General features: G+C 32.3%; 1 protein-coding gene across 2 annotated transcripts; it reads left to right on the top strand.

The window, feature by feature from the left end:
• Positions 1–57: 57 nt before the first annotated feature.
• LOC106057056 (exportin-1-like) lies at positions 58–19,729 on the top strand. Of its 2 annotated transcripts, none has more exons than XM_013214097.2 (26): positions 58–181; positions 5,178–5,326; positions 5,500–5,674; positions 5,938–6,044; positions 6,130–6,245; positions 6,450–6,564; positions 7,097–7,216; positions 7,384–7,438; positions 8,070–8,146; positions 8,232–8,390; positions 8,513–8,719; positions 9,256–9,394; positions 9,699–9,802; positions 9,908–9,985; positions 10,080–10,236; positions 10,356–10,519; positions 10,825–10,926; positions 11,529–11,705; positions 11,817–11,963; positions 12,302–12,424; positions 12,615–12,686; positions 13,875–13,950; positions 14,612–14,839; positions 15,066–15,231; positions 15,345–15,441; positions 18,395–19,729. In XM_013214097.2, exons 2-26 carry the CDS (start codon positions 5,204–5,206, stop codon positions 18,539–18,541), a joined length of 3,231 nt encoding a protein of 1,076 aa, XP_013069551.1. In that variant the 5' UTR covers positions 58–181; positions 5,178–5,203; the 3' UTR covers positions 18,542–19,729. The 2 variants fall into 2 exon arrangements, with proteins under 2 accessions (XP_013069551.1, XP_055879790.1); XM_056023815.1 differs by lacking the exon at positions 58–181 and adding an exon at positions 433–588.
• The last annotated feature ends 3,290 nt before the right edge of the window (positions 19,730–23,019 follow it).

Consider the following 23,019-nt stretch of genomic DNA (forward strand, 5'->3'; position numbering starts at 1 on the left):
TTAAAAATCATTTAAATATTTTAAATTTGAGTGTTTTTTTCATTAATTAAAAAAAAATATATTTTCCGAGTTTTACCGAACCAAGCAGACATATGGCGAACATGTTCCAGTTCCAACCGGTTTTAAACTTGGGGTGTTTTCATCACAATACGAACATCCCTGTTGAAAGGTGGACGTTTTGGTAAGTTTGTACAATGTAATGATTATTTAATATTTATTTCTTGAAATTACACCAAATAAGTGTAAATAATAAACAAATTAGTTAATTGTATATTTTTTATGGGCGCCGCCATATTTAGGCTATGTAAACAACGGAAGTATTGGTAACTTTCATTAGCAAAGCAACAGCCATAAGGGTCATGTGACTCCCCCCTCCCGCGAGTTGTAAACACGAGGATCTTTGAAAGTAGATCTCTACTACGACTCTAGACTAGATCTAGATTCTAGATCTAGAATTAGATCAATTGATTCATCTATAATCTCTATCTAGACTAGAATCTAAATTAAATATGGATATCGATCTAGATCTACATCTCATCTAGATCTATCTACAGTGTATATAATTATAATAGTATTAATACTATCAAGGTATAGATTATAATAGATTATTATAATCTGATTATTTTAATTTATAGGCATATATTCATATAAATCATATATTGATATAGTATAGTATATTATTATATTATAATATATATTATATAAATAAGTCTTTACTAAATTATACTAATATTAATATACTAATATAGTGTATTTAAGTGTATTATAATTATATAGTATAGTATAACTATACTGACTATAGACTGTACTTGACTATAGTGAGTATAGACTATAGTATAGTGTCAATAGTCAGAAACCTCAAACTAGGACTAGACTAAGTAATAGACTATTTTTTTAGCTAGACTAGAGAGTAGAGAAGAGTAGGCCTATATCACTACACTAGATTAAAGATTTGTCTAGATTAGTGAATAGTGCTAGACAATCTAGACCAGGCATGTCAAACTCGTTAAAAAAGGTGCATAAAAAACTTACTATTATGGCCCGAGGGGCTGCAGCCATAAATCAGTTGCAAAACAGCTTACTAGTTTTATGTAAATTAGAAACATTACAATAGAATACAATAATAATAATTAATGGCATACCTGTCTGTACCTTAGTTAGCTAAATTTGTAGTACAATTTGTTAATTAACAATTACTATGATAGGGCATTTTTTCTTTTTTTGTCCTGATGCTTGACATCTTTCTGGGATACAAGTTTATTAAAATCGGGTGGAAGTTTTGTTTGCCACTGACACTATCATCACTGACGACAAATTTTGATCAGATAATCTCGAACAGTGAGGTGATTTGTAGCTTTCCGCGTATTGTTTAGGTAAATAACTACATTTTGGCCAGCCACTTCTTTATACTTTGCTTTCAACAAAGAATCTAACTGCTATTCTATCAGCTCTAGTTGCATATTACCAGCAGCATTTTCAGAAGCAAATGAAAATGGAGATAAAAACAAAGAAAATTCTTGCTCGTATGAAACGAAGTCACGAAAACGGTCATTGAAAGCATCTACTAACGATTCCAGTTGTAGGACATATTTACCAAATGTTGTAGCCGTATTTAATTTTTTTAGTTCCTGACACGTTGAGAAGTGAACAAGATTTTCTCTTCATATTTGGTTTATACACAGTCGTAATTTTGCTTGAAAGCACTTCACGTGATCACACGCAGTTGTGACAATTTAGCCTTTACTTTGAAGTTTCAAATTCAAGTCTTGCAGGTGACCAGTGAGGTCAATTGCAAATGCCAAATCCTGAACCCATTCGTCAGTATGGAAATGTTCAACAGGTTCACCTTTCATGTTCAGAAACAATGCAATTTCTTCACGCAGTACAACAAATCTCTTCAATTCTTTATGACAGGAGAGCCAGCAAATTTCATGTCCAATGTCATTCAGAAACATTGAAAATTGGCGATGATTTAAAGCCACTGGTACGAATAAAATTAATATTGACGGAAACCAGTCTTATGACATGTTGGAATTATAATTGCTTTGTGCATTATGTTTCTTGGTGAATGATGCACTGAAAATGAGCAAATTTAAAATTAGCATTAGTCTCTCTTATTTTTGCAAGTAGCTTTGCATCAAAACCATTTCATAATGGTTAGTGCGCCATCCGTTGTTAGACTAGCTAGCTTTACCAAAGGTAAATTGTACTGCATATCGCCTGTTATTTCTCAAAAACGTCATCGCTTGTTGTGGCGTTATGCATAGAACAAGTAGCCCCTTATGTATCTCAAAATTCCTGTCACAGGCCCTTATGAATATAGCCAACTGTGCTACACTCGTGATATGAGTTGACTCATCGAGAGCCATTTTAAATAAGTCAAAATCTATTTTGTTCTTTAATTGTTCATGCTAGCTGATTGACATGTCATTTATTCTATCTGCCACAGTGTTCCTAGTTAACACTATTACTTTAAATGCTTTCACCTTTTCTGGACAAATTACTTTGGCAGCTTTAGCAATACACTCCTTCATAAAATCCCTTTCACTAAATGATTTGATATGGCTTGCAATTAAGTTTTTAAAATGTAGCTGGCTTTCACTGCATGCTCAATCTTGTTCAGTTTAACAAATACTATTTTTCAATTCAAGTAGCTTGTCATCTTTTATTTTCCAGCGTAATAGTTTTATTTTGATAATTTTTTAGGTGGCCAAGCGGGCGCATGCAAAGTGGTCACGGGCCGCTTGTGGCCCCCGAACGCCGTGTTTGACATGCCTGATCTAGCCCTAAAGTAATCTACTATTCTATCTTAATCTAGGGTAATCTAGACAATTAACTAGACAGATCTAGACTCTATAATATAGAATCTAGTCAAAAGTCTAATAGATCTTAATTAAATTATTAGAACCAATATAACTATTCTACTAGACTCTATGATACTCTTATCTTTTGCACTTGACAAGTGAATGTCACTGAATTCAGTGTGTAAATTAACCCTCTTTAGACGGAGGCTTTTAGCATGTCTTGTGCCAAAAAGATGAAGCACTATTTCCAGACTAAGCACTTTGACTTCTCTTACAAAAAATTTCTTAACAAATAAACTAATTACTTTACACACATAAAACTATATATATTATTGAATGGAAATGAATGAACTAATACAATCTGAAAATTCCAACAAAAATATTTACATTTATTTAAATTAGCTCATCTAATTTGCATAATTTATGCGAACAATTTAAAAAAAAAAAATTTTAAATAGAAAAGAATAACAAAAATTATGAATTTTTAAGAGGTTTTAGGCTTGAATAAGTCCTAACACTTGTGTTTGGGGAAACAAGGCCCATAGAGACCCTTTAGACACTTCTGGCACATAGTTCTACTTCTTTTCCTCCTCCAGGTATTTTTCTGTTACTACAGATTTAGCAGTCTTTTTCACCATTGTTGGAAATGTGGCATATTCTAGCTCCTGTGGCAGCTTCAGGGCCATTTTTCTTGCTTAAATGTGTTCTTGGACAAGGGCTTCAATGACAGAAGTATTAAAAACATATCTGTTAATAACTTGGCCGGTTGCATGCTCCTTGTACAAAATGTAGGCGCTGAGCAGCATACGGGACAGAATGTTAAACGTGACTTTCTTTCAGTATTTGATGGTCCTTCTCTCATGTAAATAAAAATAAAGCATCATGTCAGTCTGATCCACTCCACCCATGTGCTTATTATAATCTAAAACTGTCACTGGTGTGTCTGTGGTGCATCTCCTCCTTGTGATAATCCTCTTCTCCAAACAGGAACATCCCTTGTTTCAGCTTTATGTCTTGTAGACAAGAGCAGTACACAGTTTTTCTGGGATTTTTTTTCTGTAAATGCTGTTGCCAGTGTCTCCCCTTGACAGTATGTTATGATCTTACCAGGTTTCATTTTAGCTTTTAGACCTTGAGGAAGTTCCTTTCTATTGTGCCGAACAGTTCCTGTTAAATGGGTACATTGGTCAGCCAATTCACAGATAAGTAGCATACTTGTAAAAAAAATTGTCCACAAAAAGGTGAAATCCCCTCCTCAAATATGAGCCCTATCTCAGCAATCTCATGACAACTTTCTGGGCTAGTCCTCTTTCATTGTCTGCCTTGTCATTGATGGTATCTCGCTTTCCCTTATAGACAAAAAATCCAAGGAGATAGGCTGTCACTGAATCACAAAGCATATAAAGTTTTATTCCCTATTTATGGTGATGTTTATTAGGGAGATACTGAATCAACTGAGTCTTGCCTTTAGTACCTATCAGGCTTTCATCAATACACATCTCTCTATGTGGTTTGTAATAATGCCTTGAAACTTAGTTAGCATGTTCAACGAGAGGGTCAAACTGTGCATAAGGGTTGTAGCTGTCTTGTCCTGGTCTAGGCGAGTGTGTACTGTCCACCATATGAAAAAAAATTAAGGATGAGCTCAAACCTATCCCTACTCATGACCTGGGGAAACCAGGATGTTATTTGAGAGCTAGATGTACTCCAGTAGGATTTGATGGTTGACTTTCATATCAGGCCCATATTGAGAATCATGGAAATAAACGCCTTCATTTCGGCCACAGTGACAGACACCCATTTATGACCCAGGGATCTTCTTTTAAGTTGTATGTTGGACAGAGAGTTGGCAGCATATTTATTTGTCTCCCTAACAAACATCTGAACTAACTTTAAAGTTAAAAAAAAGCATAAAATAGTCGTCCACAGGTGTGCTAATCCCTTGGGGCATATTTACAGGGCCAACAGTTTCCAAAAACTCATATGGGTCGTCTCCATCAAGCTCCTCACTCCAACTCTAAACCATAGATGGGCACTGTCTACATCGTCAACACTAGATCTAGAGCTATCACTTTCATGGCCCTCCACATTACTGCCCTGATTATTATTTGGGCTATCAATATTTATTTTATTTATTATTTTTTTTTACTATTTTGCCATAAAGTACTATTCACTACTAAGACAGTCTATTTAAACAGTATAATACTGATGCAAATAAAAATAGCACACAAACACAGTGATTGTCCCACTGTGTCCTCTCTCTTTTCTCCCTACACAATTCCACTCTCCAACAACCATAGTTCCTACACATTTTTGGTGCAAAGTAATACAATTAATTATAAGACCACATTGTGATTTTGTTTTAATTTTCAGAATAGATATATATATATGTGACACAAATGAGAATGAAAATGGCGACACTAACAGAACAAGCAGAAAAGTTGCTAGATTTTTCCCAGAAACTAGACATACAATTATTAGATTCTATAGTGGCATGCATGTATACAGCTGATGGACAACAGGTAAGTTAGGGCTTATCAATTTTTCAAAAATGTATTCTAAGGACATTGTTCACAAGAAGAGTTAAATTAAATCTATTGAATTTAAGCTATGTGATCAACAGATTTAAAAAAAAAAAATCAATATTAATCCCAGTCTTATCCTCTTCAAAAAAATATTTTGCTTTTGTTTACAGCAAAGAATGGCTCAGGAAATTTTAACCACTCTCAAAGAGCATCCAGATGCTTGGACAAGAGTTGATACTATTCTGGAATTTTCAAACAATCAACAAACTAAATATTATGCCTTACAAATCCTGGAAAATGTTATCAAAACAAGGTGGAAGGTGTTACCTCGAGCTCAGTGTGAAGGTCAGAATCAGAAAGTTTTTTGTTTTTTTTTTACCTTTTGCAGGAATATTTTGCTTTTATTTCATCAATTCCTTTTTGCATTGGCCTATGTTTAAACTGTAATCTTAGGTTACATGTCAAAATCTCTTGCAACTGTTAAGAGTTCCAACATAACAATTTTTCTCTTGTGCAAAGAATGTTATTTTATATCACAAAATCTGCATATTAGAGTTAAACAATTGACTTAAAACAATATATTTATATATCTATGTATTTATTAACAGGTATAAAGAAATACATTGTTGGTTTGATCATCAAAACCTCATCAGATGCATTACTTTTGGAAAAAGAAAAAGTTTATGTTGGAAAGCTGAATATGATCTTAGTACAGGTATGAATCAGCTCTTAATATGTGATTTTCGCCTGAAATTTTTTTTTAACCTTACATTAAAATAACTGCTGTTGTTTTCTTTCAGATACTGAAATATGAATGGCCTCGTAATTGGCCCACCTTTATTAGTGATATTATTGGTGCAAGCAAAACCAATGAATCACTCTGTCAAAATAACATGGCGATACTTAAATTACTTAGGTAAAAAAAAAGTTTTTCATTTCAAATTAATTAGCAAAACATTATGCTAGCAAAATCAATGAATCACTCTACCATAATAGCTAACTATACTTAAATTACTTTGGTAAAATAAAAAAAAATATTTTCAATGTTGCAAAACACCCCATGACATTGATTTACATTAAATATTTATTTTTGCTATGCGATCTCTTATTTTTTTTTAAGTGAAGAGGTGTTTGATTTCTCAAGCGGGCAAATGACTCAAGCTAAAGCCAAGCACTTGAAAGACACTATGTGCAGTGAATTTTCACAAATCTTTCAACTGTGTCAGTTTGTTATGGTAATAATTAAACCTTATATTTTTTAATTGGCCATGAAAAGTAGTGAGGGGTGTTTTACTGAATTCAGGACATTTTGTTTGATTTCTTTTTTCACACACACACACACACCCCCCCCTCCTAAAAATTGTGCTTGTTTAAGACACATTCTTTATATTTATTTATTAAGCTAACATTAAATGTTCAGACTGCCTGGGCCAGATATAAAGCTAGATCCCTAGTGCAAAAAGAAGAATAGATGTCAAAATTCTCCCAACTAAATCTACAAGAAATAAAACCTTGCACTCATTTTGTGCGTATGTGTGCAATAAAGCAATCAATAAAATTTACACTTAATATAATGAAACTTTTTCATATTTTTAAACAAATACAGCAACTCCTTTTTTTGGGTTGTCATGACACACAGATTCACAAGCATATGAAGGTTTAGAAAATTTCCTGAAATTATTGTAAAGTCTATTCCCATCGCTGGAAATTTAATTTAGTCATAAAAGGTTATCAGTTGAGATGAATGTATTCAACTTTATTCACTAGGACAACAGCCAAAATGCTCCTCTTGTTGGTGCAACACTAGAGACACTGCTGCGATTTCTGAATTGGATACCCTTGGGGTATATCTTTGAAACAAAGCTCATTACAACTCTGATTTACAAAGTTAGTTAAATTTTTTATTCATTTTTGTATTTTGGACATTCAGTTATGACTAATAAATATTAGTGGATGATAAATGTAATGTATATTTCTTTGTATTATTTGTATACATTGAATATACATAAGAAATAATTTCCATCGTTTTAAAATATTACCTTTTCTTGTTCTAGTTTCTTAATGTGCCGATGTTTAGAAATATTACTATGAAGTGTTTAACAGAAATTGGTAAGTTATTAATAGTAATAGTTACAATGACTATTATTTTTTTTAAAGCTTATATCAACTCACTCTGTCTGGTGATAAGTTTATAAAAGTTATTTATCCAACACCCAATCTCAAATCAGATTAAATTTTGCACAATTATTTCTTTTATCTAATTAATTATTTTGTTTGGTATTGAACAAGGGAAAGAAATTGTATTTGACTTGTGTTGTGGTATAAGCTGAATTAGAATTAGGTGGCTAGGGTTTGAAACTAACAATAAAAAACAACAATAAAACCTTTTATTTTCATAAGCACTTTCCTGTCAAAATAGGCTTTTTCAAATTCAGGTCATTTCGATTTGTTAAAAAAATATAAATGCATTTAAAAAGCCATCAAGGTAACCTTCACCCAGGTATCCCCTTCTTTCTCCCCCACCCTTAAGTTAAAAGTATGAAATTGCGCTAAACAAAAACAATTGGTAAAAATATTTTCTAATCACACACTATTTATTATTGTAAGTCTAAATCTATTACAAATGTAATTCTTTTGACTGATCAGACTAATTGATATAAATAAGCTTAATATAACCTTTTTTTTTTTTTTAAAGTATTCCTTATTTTATTGTAGCTTTGTTTTCCTTTTTTTTTTTTAGCTGGTGTCCAGGCATCACAGAGCTATGATGAACAATTTTTGCAACTGTTCACTTTAGGCATGGCTCAATTAAAACAGGTTTGTAAAATACTTTAGGTTTTTAATACAATACTAAATATATATCTAAGCATGTTAATATAAAAAAATTTATTGCTCAAATTAGATGCTTCCTTTGGAAACGAATATTAAAGAAGCCTATCAAGGTGGCACTGATGATGAACAAAATTTCATTCAGAATCTTAGTTTGTTTTTGTGCACCTTCCTAAAAGAACATGCTCAGCTTATTGAGAAAAAGCCAGAACTTCACATTCTCCTTATGGAGGTGAGTAACTAGATAGTAGTATTTATGTCAACCTAGGGAAGAAATTATGTTGTATTCTAGTTTCTTTATCACAAGTTTATTTCTTACAAGTATTCCTTTAAAAGACTTGAAATATTTTACAGGCCCTTCACTATCTGATCCTCATTTCACATGTTGAAGAAGTTGAGATCTTTAAGATATGCCTAGAGTACTGGAGCTCTCTTGCCTCAGAACTTTACAGGGAAAATCCATTTGCAGACACTGCACCAACACTGATTTTTGCCCAGATGCGTTCACCAAACCAGGAGATGCCTGCTAGGCGTCAACTTTACAACCCTGTTCTTTCAAAGGTACTAGTAAATAAAATCTTGAGTATTGAGCAATGAACTCAAAATCCTTATTTTTTGAATTTCTAAAGTTCTGAGTCTTTTAGAAAGCTCATATCAACTCGTGTCTGTCTGTATGGTAAAAAGTTTGTACACATTATTTATCCCGCACCCAATCTCAGATTAAGCTGAAATTTTTCACAATTATTTTTTTTACCTGACAACACAAGAATCAATTTTAACAAATTAACCAATTAGTTAATATACTATTGGTATTTTGTTTGGTATCTTTTTGGTATTTTGTTTGGTATCTTGAACATGGGAATGATATTGTCTTTGATGGAAGTTGAATTAGTCCCCTTGAGGACTTGAATCCTGAGTGAACATTTTTTTTTAGTGCATTTAAAAAATGATCATGTAAACATTCACCAAGAATTCCCTTTCTTCCCTACTCCCTTCACAACTGTCCAGACAAGTCATAGGATCATAGTGTACTGAGAAAGCCCCTTTTAAAAAAGAATTTTTAAAAAAAATGTTTTTCTTGTTTTTAATCTGTGAAGGTTCGTTTGGTTATGATTTCTCGCATGGCTAAACCAGAGGAAGTGCTTGTTGTAGAAAATGACCAAGGTGAAGTAGTCAGAGAATTTATGAAAGATACAGACTCCATTAATTTGTATAAGAACATGAGAGAAACCTTAGGTAAGACAACTTGTATATATTTTTTTTTAAAATAATTTTATTTTGGAAGTACTAGAATTTCACCTCTAAGAGCAATTGATAGATTGTTAAATGCATGGCAACTCAACTAAGAATTAATTTCAATTCAACTTTAATATACTGGGAATAATTCTGAATTTTAATAACACATTCCCCAGTCTACCTACCACCAAGTAGTGCTTGACTATTGCTTTGGGATTTTTTTTTTTTTTTTCTGTAATTCTGGCATTTGTTTCCTAATCAGCTGTTTTATAGTTTGTATTTACTTATATTTTTTTTTTTTCAGTATACTTGACTCATTTGGATTATACAGACACTGAAAATATTATGACTGAAAAATTGCACAATCAAGTCAATGGAACAGAGTGGTCATGGAAAAATTTAAACACTGTAAGGCATTTTACTTGTCCATATTAAAGTCTACCAAAACCTATTATTTGCTGTTGCATGTATTACCCTTTAATGCCTTAACTGGGATTTTTTTGTTTTGTTTAGATATGCTGGGCCATAGGCTCTATAAGTGGTGCTATGCATGAAGATGATGAAAAGAGATTTCTGGTGACTGTCATAAAGGTAAAAAATGAGTTTCATTTTGTGTTATTCCTTAGCATTTAAACTTTTATTGATTAAATGTTGGCAACAAAAAATTTTGTTTATTTTATTTTAGGATTTGTTGGGCCTCTGTGAGCAGAAACGTGGCAAAGATAATAAAGCAATCATAGCTTCCAACATAATGTATGTTGTTGGTCAGTATCCTAGATTTCTCAGGGCACACTGGAGGTTTTTAAAAACGGTTGTCAACAAACTGTTTGAATTTATGCATGGTAAGTTTGGCTATACAAAATATAAAAATAAACTGTTTCTTTTGTCAATATTTATCAGTACACATTTTACTTTATAAACAAATGTTATAAGATTAACCAAAAAATCTCTCTGAATACAGAAACACATGATGGTGTTCAAGATATGGCATGTGATACTTTTATCAAAATTGCCCAGAAGTGTAGACGACACTTTGTTCAAGTCCAAGTAGGAGAAGTCATGCCGTTTATTGAGGAAATACTCAATGGGATTAACACTATCATTTGTGATCTTCAACCGCAACAGGTTAGTTTACTTTCTTTCATTATAGGGTCAAATTTTGTTATGTTAATCATTTAAACTGTTTTAGTTACAAGTTGTTCTTTGAATTGGGAGGGATCATAGATGTCCAGATCTTCTAATCTAACCCCTTTGTGAAAAATGATAAAATGTTTTGCCCATTTATTTCTACAACTATTTAAAAGATAAAACTTATGTCATTAATAATAATACATTAATTCATATGCAGAAAGTTATTAATAAAAACTGCAGTGTAATAAAACAAAACAATAAATCAGAGTTAACAAAGTAATCTCTTGTATGTATATCAGGTGCACACATTTTATGAAGCTGTTGGTTTGATGATTGGTGCCCAAGTGGACCAAGTTGCCCAAGAACATCTTATAGAACGTTACATGCTTCTGCCTAATCAGGTTGGTCTTTCTGCATCATGTTAAGACTTCTTTATTGATCCTAATAGGAAATGTACAATGATTACATTACATGAACTCATTTCAATTTAAAAAAAAAAAAAAAAAGGCATGACACTCGAGAAATTCATTGACATCCCCCCCAGTCAGTGAGCAGTGGTGACAGTCTGTCAAGCGTAAAGAACAAATGAGTTTTATAGCATTTGTTTTTTTGTCTTAATAGGCAAGAGTCACCCACTTCTAGACAATTTGAAGTAGTTGAGGTGGAGCAGGTGGTGCTTGTCTTCTAAATTTTCAGAATTGACTAAGGCCTAATTGTTAAAAGGGATTATCTGGATATTGTTGTTTTTAAAAGACTTCCAAGCAGCCCAACAGTTTAGATGACATGTTATGTTGCCAACAAGCTATTGCATATGTTAGCAAATTTGCAAAGTAAAAATTTGTCAAGATGCTATCTCTGTAATTCCTAACTACTAAATTTATGCAAGAATATAAATTCGTGTGACTTTCTAGTCCAGGTTTTCAAGCTGTTATTAAGAAGACTACTATTATTTACATTTATTAAATAACTGTGAGATGAGTATATTTTTTCTTCTTTTATGCAGGTCTGGGATGGTATAATTAATCAAGCAACACACAATGTTCAGGTGCTAAAAGACCCAGAAGCTGTAAAACAGTTGGCTAATATTCTGAAGACTAATGTACGAGCATGTAAAGCTTTAGGGCATCCTTATGTTGTTCAGTTGGGCCGAATTTACCTTGATATGTTGAATGTGTATAAAGTAAGTGAGAAAACATGCCATTATGTGTCAGTTGGAATATAACACATCATTCAATGTTATTGATTTATTATTTTTAAAATGTATAACTTTACATCCTTTTCCCTATTTGAGGTCATGAGTGAAAATATTAGTAGTGCAATTGCAACCAATGGTGAAAGTGTAACTAAACAACCACTGATCAGGTCTATGAGAACTGTGAAAAAAGAGACCTTAAAACTTATCTCTGGGTGGGTCAATCGCTCAACGGATCCTCAAATGGTAATTGTATATTTATTTTTTTTTTTAATTTAAATTTTTCTAGAAAGTTAATAGAGATAAGTGTATTGTACATGATCGAATTGGAATCACTTTTTGTGGACAGCTAATAAAATGTCTTTTTTTTTTTCACTGGATTTTTTTCTGTGTAAACAGATCTGTCCTGTCAACATTACATTAGTACATAAACTTGGGAACATTTGAGTTTTGTAAATATTAGAAAAATAACTTGTCAGCAATGATTAAGGAATTACTTTTTGGCCTTTATTTCAACATAAATGTGACCTGTGGTGCTCTCAGCTGTCCCCCACATTGCTTACATTTTTTTTTTTATTTTCCAGGTGGCTGAGAATTTCATATTGCCTTTACTAGAAGCTGTTTTATTGGATTATCAGCGAAATGTTCCAGCAGCAAGAGAGCCTGAAGTTCTAAGCACAATGGCTACTATTGTCAATAGCTTGAAGGTATGTCATTTTAAGAAACAGTTTTTTTTTTTTTTTAAAGTGGATTTTTACTTGCGTAGAAACACTTCACCATAATGCTAAAAAAAATAATTTTCTGGATGCTCCCTACTGAAAATTTTTGTTTCAACCTCTTATGAATAAAGTATTGTTTTATTGTCTATTTACAGCCAATGTTAATTTTTTTTTTCAGTCTCACATTACTAAAGACATCCCTCAGATATTTGATGCAGTATTTGAATGCACTTTAACTATGATTAACAAGGTAATTAAATTTTTATTTTATATGTTTTAAATTATAGTACGCTGGGTTAGTACATAGATGGAAAAAAAATTGTTTGATTGAGATGAATGAGAATTTAGTAGTGACATAGTTTCTCGAAAATTAATTTGCTCTCCTATTGGCAACAGAGAAGGAATGGCTGTGTCCTCGATAGTGCTCTGGCAAAAAACTTGGCTGCCTCGTATCACTTTTACAAATCTCATTGACTTGGAGACATCCCCTTCCCCCCACCTTTGGAAGCTTAGATATGAAAAATGTACAATGCTATTTCCTCTAAATCCCTACAATGGCAGTGCCTGGATTTGTAGTTAGGATAGAACCTGGCAAAATATGCTGCAATGAGACATGCATTGTCCCAATCCACACTGTGCATTTATAGACTTTACTAGCCAGTTCAATATGCTACCACCAATACACTTGTCAGCCATGGCTCTTGTCAGATTCCTCTGATTAATTTATTGAAAAGATAGCACTTGGTGCTTTGAGATTGGTATACCTAGTGCACTATCCAATTGAAGGTATCAGCCGTCTGTTCCTCTCTATGTTGTAATGCAATTGTATCAGTTTCAAAAAAACCAAATCTTTAATAAACCAGAGGATGATTTTCTGCACTGAATGCCTTTTCTATTTTGAGTGACCTTACTCCAATGCCACTCATAGCTAGAAGGCTGGAGTCAGTTACCACCACAACCAGAGTTGTGGCAGTTTCTTAGTTAAGCATTTAGCCATGATTAGCTCGAATGCTTTAGTCCTCCCTGCTTCCCTGTGTCACTTCTGAAATACTTTTTATGTTTGTCTTTAAGATGCTGCAATTAAACCTCATTTTTTCTGTAAATTGTATTTATTGTAAAAATTAAAATACATTTATATAATAAATTATGAAATGAAAAAAAATTAAATTAATTTGTTTAGTAATCCTTTGCAAGACAGTTTCATCATTTAACTATTAATTTGTTCATAAAAAATATCCCTTGCATGACTTGTAGAATTAATCTAAGCTTGTATGAGAAATTTAAGGAGAAAAGAAAAATATTACTTAAATTTACTTACAATTTACAAAAATTCATTTTCATTAAAATTGTATAAACCCTGATTGCATGTTAAATAAGAAAAAGATTTGTATTCATAATTTTAACAATATTTTTATTTTTCAAATTTTTTTTCTTTCAGGATTTTGAAGAATTTCCAGAGCATCGAACAAACTTTTTCTTGCTTTTACAAGCAGTTACTCAGCATAGTTTCCAAGGTGGGTTTTTCTTAGTTTTTAAGTTATTCTTTTTTCAATTTCTATTATTAAGTCACACTTTCAATGGAAAGCATTTTTTTATTTTGGCTACTTTTCGTTATTCTTGTTGAGCTAAAATTTCACACATAAACTCATGCTGCGTTTCAGAAGGATCACTTCTTCATTGGTTATTGAATTAACCTAACAATCAGACTGTATTTTTCTTATTACTGGGGCATGGTGTCTAAAGTAAGTGGTAAAGCGCTTGGGTTCTGTATCAAGGGAGCTTGAGTTTGAATCCTGGTGAAGACTGGGATTTTTAATTTTGGGATTTTTTTAGGATGCCTCTGAATCCACTCTGCTTTAATAGGTACCTAACATATGTTGGTGTTATGTCCATGTCACCCTCATTAACTATATGCCATTGAAATAAAAGAGCTTTACATCATCTTCCACCGTATATAGCAAGGAGTAACTTAACCTTTTTTTCTTATTACTGAGTATCTGTAATATCCCTCTGCCGTCATGCAGAAGTTGGACTAAGTCTGAAAATTAAAACAAAATAAAATTGATCAATATCTACTCTTATGTTCAAATAATACAGTAATCTAAACATTTATATTAGTTGTTTTAAGGAATTCATTCTAATGCTTCTTAAAGGTTGAAATTGTTTTTTTCACAGCTTTGCTAAATATCCCTCCAGCCCAGTTCAAACTTGTTCTTGATTCCATAATTTGGGCTTTTAAACACACTATGCGCAATGTTGCAGACACTGGATTAGACATATTGTATGTCTTGCTTCAGAATATTTCTAGAGAAGAAGGCACTGCACAGAGCTTCTATCAAACCTATTTCACTGATATCCTTCAGCACTTGTTCTCAGTGATTACAGATAGTTCTCACACTGCAGGTAAATATAACATTAACCATTCCATAATCAAAGGCATTAGTCTTTCAACATCTTCCAGTTGAAAAGTGCAAGTTTGAGTTGTCCTTTTTTTTAACATTGATAAATCTAATTAGCATATACTTGCTCATAAATTTACAATTTGAATTGTTAATCTATTTTTTAAAAAAATGTTTTGGAGATTGATCATCTGCCAAAAAGTCTAACTAGTAGTTTTCTTATTTTTCAGGTCTCACGATGCAAGCAACTATATTAGCCTACATGTTCAATTTATTGGAACACAATAAGATTTTAGTTCCACTCAGTCCAACAGTCCCTGCAGCAGCACAGAATGTTGTTTATGTGCAGGAGTTTCTTCTATCATTACTGAAGACTGCGTTCCCTCATCTCAATGAGTAAATATGTCATTTAACATTAGTCCTTGTGAATTCAATTATTTGTTAACTGTGCACAATGTAAGATCACTTCAAAATTCTTGGGTGTTTATTTCCTTTTTTCTGTTTTTCAGACAACAGATCAAGATATTTATTGAAGGCTTATTTAGCTTTGACCAAGAATGTAATGCCTTGAAGGAACACTTAAGAGATTTCTTAGTTCAAATTCGAGTAAGTTTTGTCATGCATTTTATTGTAATGACGATAATTATCTTTGTACAGTAAGTTTAATTATACAGTCTAGGTTCTCTAGATCTTGGCTTACATTGTAGCGGAACCACTGGATCGGTAACAGTCAAAACAGTCCCTCACAACAAAAGGAAAAAGTCAGACCACAAGTATCCTGTGGTTTAATGGCTAAAGACAATATGACCAGCAAGAAATAAAGTAACCATTCCAATCCCCAATAGAACAAGATGAAGTGAAAGAAAATTCAGAAGCCAAATACTGGTGTATTGTCTTTGCTAATGCTAATAATTTATTGATAACATTTATTTTTGTTCTAAACAAAATTTAATAAGCAGTGTCAGTGTTATTTATTATGCGGGTCTTCACTTTGCAAAGTCACAAAGTCCATAGGCCTTTTACACATGTAACCAAAGACCATGAATGAGAGATTGGCCATTAAGGCCATTTATCTGTCCCCTTAAATGATCATTCAATCACATCCCTTAACTATTGAACTGGCTAAACCAACTTTTTCTTGCATTCTGAGATTTTTAGCATTTAAAATGCATATTAAAATAGTTAAAACTGACTTAAAATGAAATTGAAATTTGAAAGATAATTGGACAAGGACAAGGAATATTATTAAACATATTGATCACCTGAAATTAATTTAGAGTGTAATTAATTTTTTGATGAACAAAGAAGCTTGTTTGGTGATCTCTCTGAGAAACATTTTTAGAGCTATAGCTAAAATTTTGATTTTCAAATATACATAATTTTCTTTTTATATATATGGATTTTATTTTCTATAAAATGGTCATTCTTTCAATTCAAAGATGTAGTGAAAAAAAAATCAATTCATTATTTTAAAAAATAAAAATAATAAAATGAAAGTATAAAGAAATCTCATTTAGATTCTTCTATTCACCCTAAACTTATTAAATTTCTCAAGATTTGATCTAGATTTAGTTCAGTCAAGAGTCTAGATCTAAAGACATTGTGACATTGACCTATTCATTTCTAGATCTTATAGAATATTCCGTAAAAATAATAGAAACCTTATGTATGGTAGCACTTCATGGACCAATACTAGCATCAGACATTGCTAAAAAAAAATTAACTCACTAAAAATGCTGTACTTTTATTGGCCGACAATAGTTTGAAGGTTAAGCAAGGTTCACTTTGAGACATATCTTTATAACAATCAGTTTATTGCAGACCAGCCTACCGTTACACAAAATGCATATTTGTTTCACAAAATCTTCCAAAAATGACAGCCAGTACCCAAATACGAATTTAACCCGTCGTGTTACGCATTTCGTATCTTTTTTTTTTTTCCCTCTCTAAACTAGCTTTCGAGCGGTCACGGAGGTCAGGCTAAGCTGTTCTATGGAAAAAAAAACATAAAAGGTGGGGTGAACACATTGTGCCCAGATCCATACGTTGATTGGTTCTTAATAGCAATTAGATGTAGTCTAGAAATAAAGAGCGCTATTGATTCAAAACACCGTATTTTAGCTAGACGTCTATATAGATCTCTAGATCTACATGGATCTAGATTTAGATCTATATGGATCTAGATCTATATATTGTGATGTTGCTTGTTCAGGCTGTCTTGAGGTCAACTCTAGATGACTTGAATTTCAATTAATTACTCTGCAAGCGTTTGAAAGTCTCTGTCAACTAAACACGTCGTTACCCTAGAGGATTCTATCGCTAACTGATTTTCCGGTCTCTAACACAAAATATCCCCAAACGTCACTAGTCCCGTTCAATATGCGTCTTCTATGGTGCTTCGCTAAATAACTAATCTATAAATAAGGTGTCTAACAATATATATATATATAGTTCGTGCATCGTGGTTCGATGATGACCACTTTGTCATCCAGGGGCTGAGGGGTTTGCATTGGGGTTTTATGCCTCCTCGTGAGGCCTATGTGAGCCCAAAATGTTCGGCCGCACACTGGGCATGTTATTCCAGCTGGAGCTAGTGTCATTTGCCTTGCTTTTCTTCTCTGGCGTTTTTCTTCTGCCAGCATTGTTCTCTTTTCTTCAGATTCTAGATCTACTTGTCTTTTCTGGTCTGGTATCTCGATCTCTAGATTCAAGTCCCGATCTCTATTAGTACTATTACTAGACTAAAAGAAATTAATATAAATTAATGTAGTATTAGTTAGGTAGATCTAGTCTCTAGAGGGACTAGAGCTCTGCAACTACTAATTCTAGATCTATATTTAGACATTTTAGATTCTAAATTTACTAGTGACAGTTTAACACATATTTGATTTAAATTATGTCTATCTTTCCTCTATATATATACATACATACAGTGCTTTTTTTTTTTTTTTTAATATAGGTGCCGGTACTCAATGATTAGGTGCTGGTACTCAGTCCCTAACTTTTAACTTCTAATAAATTAATAATAAACGGTAAAATACAAGAAAAGTAAGAATTTTTCCCCCACATTAAAAAAGGTGCCAATGCCTACCATCACAATAAAAGCCCTGTATATATATGTATGTGTGTGTGTGTGTATATATATATATATATATATATACATATATATATATATATATATACATATATACACCCAGTATTACTTTTGACATAATAGTCGATCACGCAAGTGTTACACATTCTGGTGCTAAAATACACATTTTGACCTTCAGTGTTACACATTTTGACTTTTTTAGATAGGCAGGTCTGTTATTGAATATTACATGAATATTAACAAATGTATATTAATTATAACAACTTCAGCTGGCCAAACACTGGGGCCATGCCAGCTACAATTTGAAGTTTTAACCTTTTTGTTCAAATAGTTATAGTTCCATTTAAAAAAAACATCTGTGCAGTTTATCTAGCTTTAGAAAAAAAAGTAGTGTGATCTACATTTGTTTAGATTTAATTAATTGATTGTTTACAAAAAGTTAAAAAAAAAAAATTTCCAACATAGGAATTTGCTGGTGAGGATTTGGATGACCTGTTCTTAGAAGAAAGAGAAAATGCAATTCGGCACGCTCAAGATGAAAAACGCAAGCAGCAGCTGGCTGTTCCTGGCATAGTTGGACCCCATGAAGTCCCAGAAGAAATGCAGGATTAAAATTTCATTTATGTGTTCATATTTTAATAGGCCTCTTTGCTTTCAATCAAAAACCTTTTGTCAACTAATAAATTATCCATATTTTAACAGCTTTTAGTAGAAAGCCCAGGAATGTTATTTTTCTTTCAATGTGTATCTATAAAATATATATATATATTCGGTTGAGTGATCTGAATATAGACAATCTAGGACTTCTGTTGTATTCCTTCATCACCATATACAGTGTAAATAGTTGTAATTCAACTGGCCACATCATTGACCACTGTCATGCTCATGAATTAACTGCCACATGTTTTCTTGTTATTACTTGAATATTGCCTGTTTTTGATGTTCAAGAAATCAGGCAGAATTTTTTTTTTTTTTGTTCACATCTTACTAAAAAAAAATGTTCTAGTCTTTTCTATTCACTAAATATGTGTGCTAGAATCTTTGTAAGCCAGTACAACATTACATTTGTTTTTTTTTTTTTGCCTCTATTGATCTCTGTAACATGTTCATCATTGAATCCCAATTTGTCTTGACTTGATAAACTGCTGCTTGAGATGTGATTTCTATAACATCAAGTTTTGATTGTTGTTAGAAATTAAGTTTTTAATCAAGAGAACATAATTATTACAATATAATGGAATAACTAAAAACCACATTTTTTTTTTAAAACCAAAGTATGTGAATTGCATATTTTTTTAGACAGCACATTTTATGGTTGAGGGTTTTCTTGACTGTTAGCTGTTTAAAAATTTATGATGATTCTGTTGCAAGTTAGTATTTTTTTTGCTGCATATCTGACATTATTTTTTAAAAATTATTCTCTTGCTTTTCTTTCTATGTCAAATGTATCATGAAATCATTTAATTGAAACCACCCATTACATTTTGGTAGTTAAAGAGTAGTGTTAAGAGTTGTATGACAAAACAAAGCAACAAATAGCATTCACCAGTATTCCCATTTGTTTGAATTCTTATGACATGTAAGTAGACTATATTGCCATTGATTTTTTGCTATTTTTTTATTTATGCATCTGGTCTCATTAACTTTAATAACTGCACATGTATATAAATCTGTGTTGGCTCCCCTGTTGAATCCTAGGTACTATGTACTTAGCCATAAGAAACCTTTTAATCCTGGAGTTTTTTGCAGCAAGTTGAAAGCAAAATGTATATCTGTACAATAAAAGACATGGCTGTATTATTTTTCATGGTTCTTCTCTTTATTTGTGGGTCCTGTGTTTCGTGTTTTGTACATTTTGTTTGTTCATTGATATGTGTAAGAAAAATAAATAAAATAAAAAAATAAACACATTAATTGGAGTTGTGAGTTGCTGTTAATGTAAAAGGCACATTAAAAAAAGTTATATTACTACTTACTTACCTAGTGCTTTTGTTTTGCAATGAACAAGTTCTAATAACAATCAGAATGCAAATTTAAATACAATGCCATTTAATTATTGATTTTCATGCTGTCACTAACAGTTAATTTTAAAACTTGTAAAAACAAATATGACAAAAGAGTTTGTCTCAATGAAAGAAACAATGAGCTTTGAATTGATATTTTTGGCATTGGTTGCCAATGAATCAATCACACATTGATTATATGCTTTTCTCTATTTTTCTTATTTATTAAAATTATATAACCTTTGTAGTGTCCAACCATTGATGGTGCCCCACAATTTTGTAATGGTATTTCAATTTTAAAAACAAGCAAAATAAAAAAATACTTTAAAAAAAATATATTACATTTGTAATAGATCTAGACCAGGGGTGGGTAACCTTTTTCTACCGAGGGCCGCATTAAAAAAAAATTGGGGACTGGCGGGCTGGATAATTGTCTTTTTTTTTACTCTCAATTGAGGAATTGCAACAAGAGTTAGCAATTTCTTGAACTAATTTTGTCACAATCCCAACATTTCACTACAAATTTACAATTGTACTTAATGTGAAGCATTTCACTGTTTACATCCGTGCTTAATGTTATGTAACTGTAGAACTAGCTTACTAGTTGTTATGTTCTTGCGACTGCTGTCAAATTACAGTCAGTTAGCATCGACCTGTTCTAACACTTAATAATTTTGATACAAACGAAATAAAGTGTGTTCACAGATGAATTGGGTTCCGAATAATTTGAAAGCTTCGCAGCAAAGCTTTCTTAAGTATGGGAATACAGCTTCTGGCACTCATGAAACTTCTGAGGAAGAACTCACTGGAATTTCTCTTCTGGGTCATAATTTTCTTGGAGGTATGTCTTCTGGAGCTCAATCAGCTTCTACTGTAAATGGTGAGCTGAGGGTATTGAAAACTAGTTTCAAGTTCTTGACGTTTTAAAATTTGCTTTCAAATTCCACAATCAAGGAATCCAAATAAGTCTTGTACTTTCTACCATTTCACTAGAAATAGTTTCAGCTAAGGAAAATGATAAAACCTGATTTCACTTGCTGGCTCGAGAAGTGGAATAACTTTGTTTGAAAAGATTTAAGATGCACATACATTTCCTTTGCAAACAAAACATTGCAATGTTTCCAATGATAAACATGAAGTCTGTCTTCATTAGAAATATTAGTAACAAAGTCACAGTCAATGTCCTTCAATGAACTTAACTATTTCTTCCTTGAGATTCCATATTCTTCTAGGCCAGCGGATACTTCTGTGTTATCAAACATCGGAATGTTTTGTTTCCAAATCTTCAAGTACTTCTTGGAACTGACAGTCAAGGCCGGCAGATAATTGGAGGCCCTTGGCAAAGTGAATTAGTTGGCCTCAAATAAAATATAAAAAGAAAACAGCGACAAAAGTAAAATTATTCAATTTATTGAAAACCAATTGTACTTCAACAATAACATTGATGACAAGTTTCGCTATTTCTTTTCTAAGAGCTGCAATATTAAAAGAGTATGTAGTGCAAGACCCTCACCAATTGGGGTCCCTAAGCAGTTTGTCTATGTCTAAGGCTGGCCCTGTGCCAATAAAATCATTAAGATATCAATCCCAATAATACATTTTATATTCAATGCTTTTTTTTTTATTATTAAAAAGCCTGTTTTTCACAGTCAAAGCACGGGATCCATTAGTTGTTACACTAGCCATCTTGTACAAGCCGACCCGACACTTTCAACACAGTTTTTATATAATTGAATATAATAATTGGCTTGTGTTTGTCTTTGACTGAATGTTTCAAAATATTGCCATTAAGGATAATCTTCGTTTACTTTAAACTTTTTAGAATGACGTTTAAAGACAATGTTTCTTTAGTCTCTTCATGATAAGTGATAAGAATAAAAAGTTGCAATGTTTCTAGATCTATAGATATTTACAATTATTTATTTAAATGTATTTGCATTTTTATATGTGTAATGTGTGGGCACACCTGATTTCTTAAGATGTCAGCAGGCCGCATAAAACACTCTGGCGGGCCGCATGTGGCCTGCGGACCGTAATTTGCCCACCCCTGATCTAGACTAACTGTGGGATAAATTGTGTTGATTAGAAATATTCTTTTACCAATTGTTTTTGTTTAGTGTTATTCCATGCTTTTTCATGATTTTAGCTTTCTCAATATGCTATGATCCTATCATTTATCTGGACCACTTGGAAATGGGTAGGGGGAGAAATAATGGAGTATCTGGTTGATCACTTTTTAAATGTATTTTTTTTATTAAAAAAAAGGGAACGACCTGCATTTGAACTTGTGGGCTTAAGTCTTCTCAGGATTCTTAAGCCAATGAGGTTTATGAACATGGAAGATAGTATAGTTATCTATTGCTTCTATTTCATGTTTGTGTTCACTAAGCGTCAGAATCAGACCATAATTTATTAAGGGGACTAATTCAGCTTATACAACCACTTCAGTCAAGTACAAATTCATTCCCTTGTTTTGAGATACCAAACAAAATAATTTAAAAAATTGATTCTTGTGTTGTCAGGTAAAAAAAATAATTGTACAAATTTTCTGCTTGATCCGAGATTGGATGTGGGAGAACGTGTACAAACTTTTGGCCAGACAGACGTTGAGTTGATTTAAGCTTTGTAAAAAGTCTTTAAGTAAAAATAGATTCACCTTTTGTGTCATAGATAAGTTTTTCGGAAACAATAAGCTCCTCATTAACATCAAGAAAATATCATATACAACCAAGTAACAATGAAGAATTATAAATGAAAGTTAGCTCATCCATTTGTTAAGAAAATTGTGTAGTTTCTTTACAAGTTGTTGCTTCACATCACAGGCCATTTCATCCAAAGGTCTTTGAATCAAAGTGTCACATGTTGATAATACTTTCAGAACCACACTGGATTCCCTGATGCATCACTGTGGAAATGACTTTAAACTTGGAATGATAATTTTTAACCTCATAAGACATTGGGTTGCTTTGTTTTTGTGTTAAGCATGCATTAATTATAAAATCTGATTAAAATAATTGAATTTAAAAGATTATTTTGTCCTAATACCTATAAAATAAAAATCTCTACATTACCAGCAAAGTATGAAAT

Source organism: Biomphalaria glabrata, chromosome 3, assembly GCF_947242115.1.
Source record: "Biomphalaria glabrata chromosome 3, xgBioGlab47.1, whole genome shotgun sequence".
Lineage (NCBI taxonomy): Eukaryota > Metazoa > Mollusca > Gastropoda > Planorbidae > Biomphalaria > Biomphalaria glabrata.

What these genes read in the sequence shown, in the direction of transcription:
- LOC106057056 (XM_013214097.2), top strand. Translation starts at nt 5,204, where the DNA reads ATGAGAATGAAAATGGCGACACTAACAGAACAAGCAGAAAAGTTGCTA. An exon ending in ACAACCCTGTTCTTTCAAAG is followed by an intron (nt 8,720 to 9,255) that starts GTACTAGTAAAT and finishes TAATCTGTGAAG; the next exon opens with GTTCGTTTGGTTATGATTTC. An exon ending in GCTCAACGGATCCTCAAATG is followed by an intron (nt 11,964 to 12,301) that starts GTAATTGTATAT and finishes TTTATTTTCCAG; the next exon opens with GTGGCTGAGAATTTCATATT.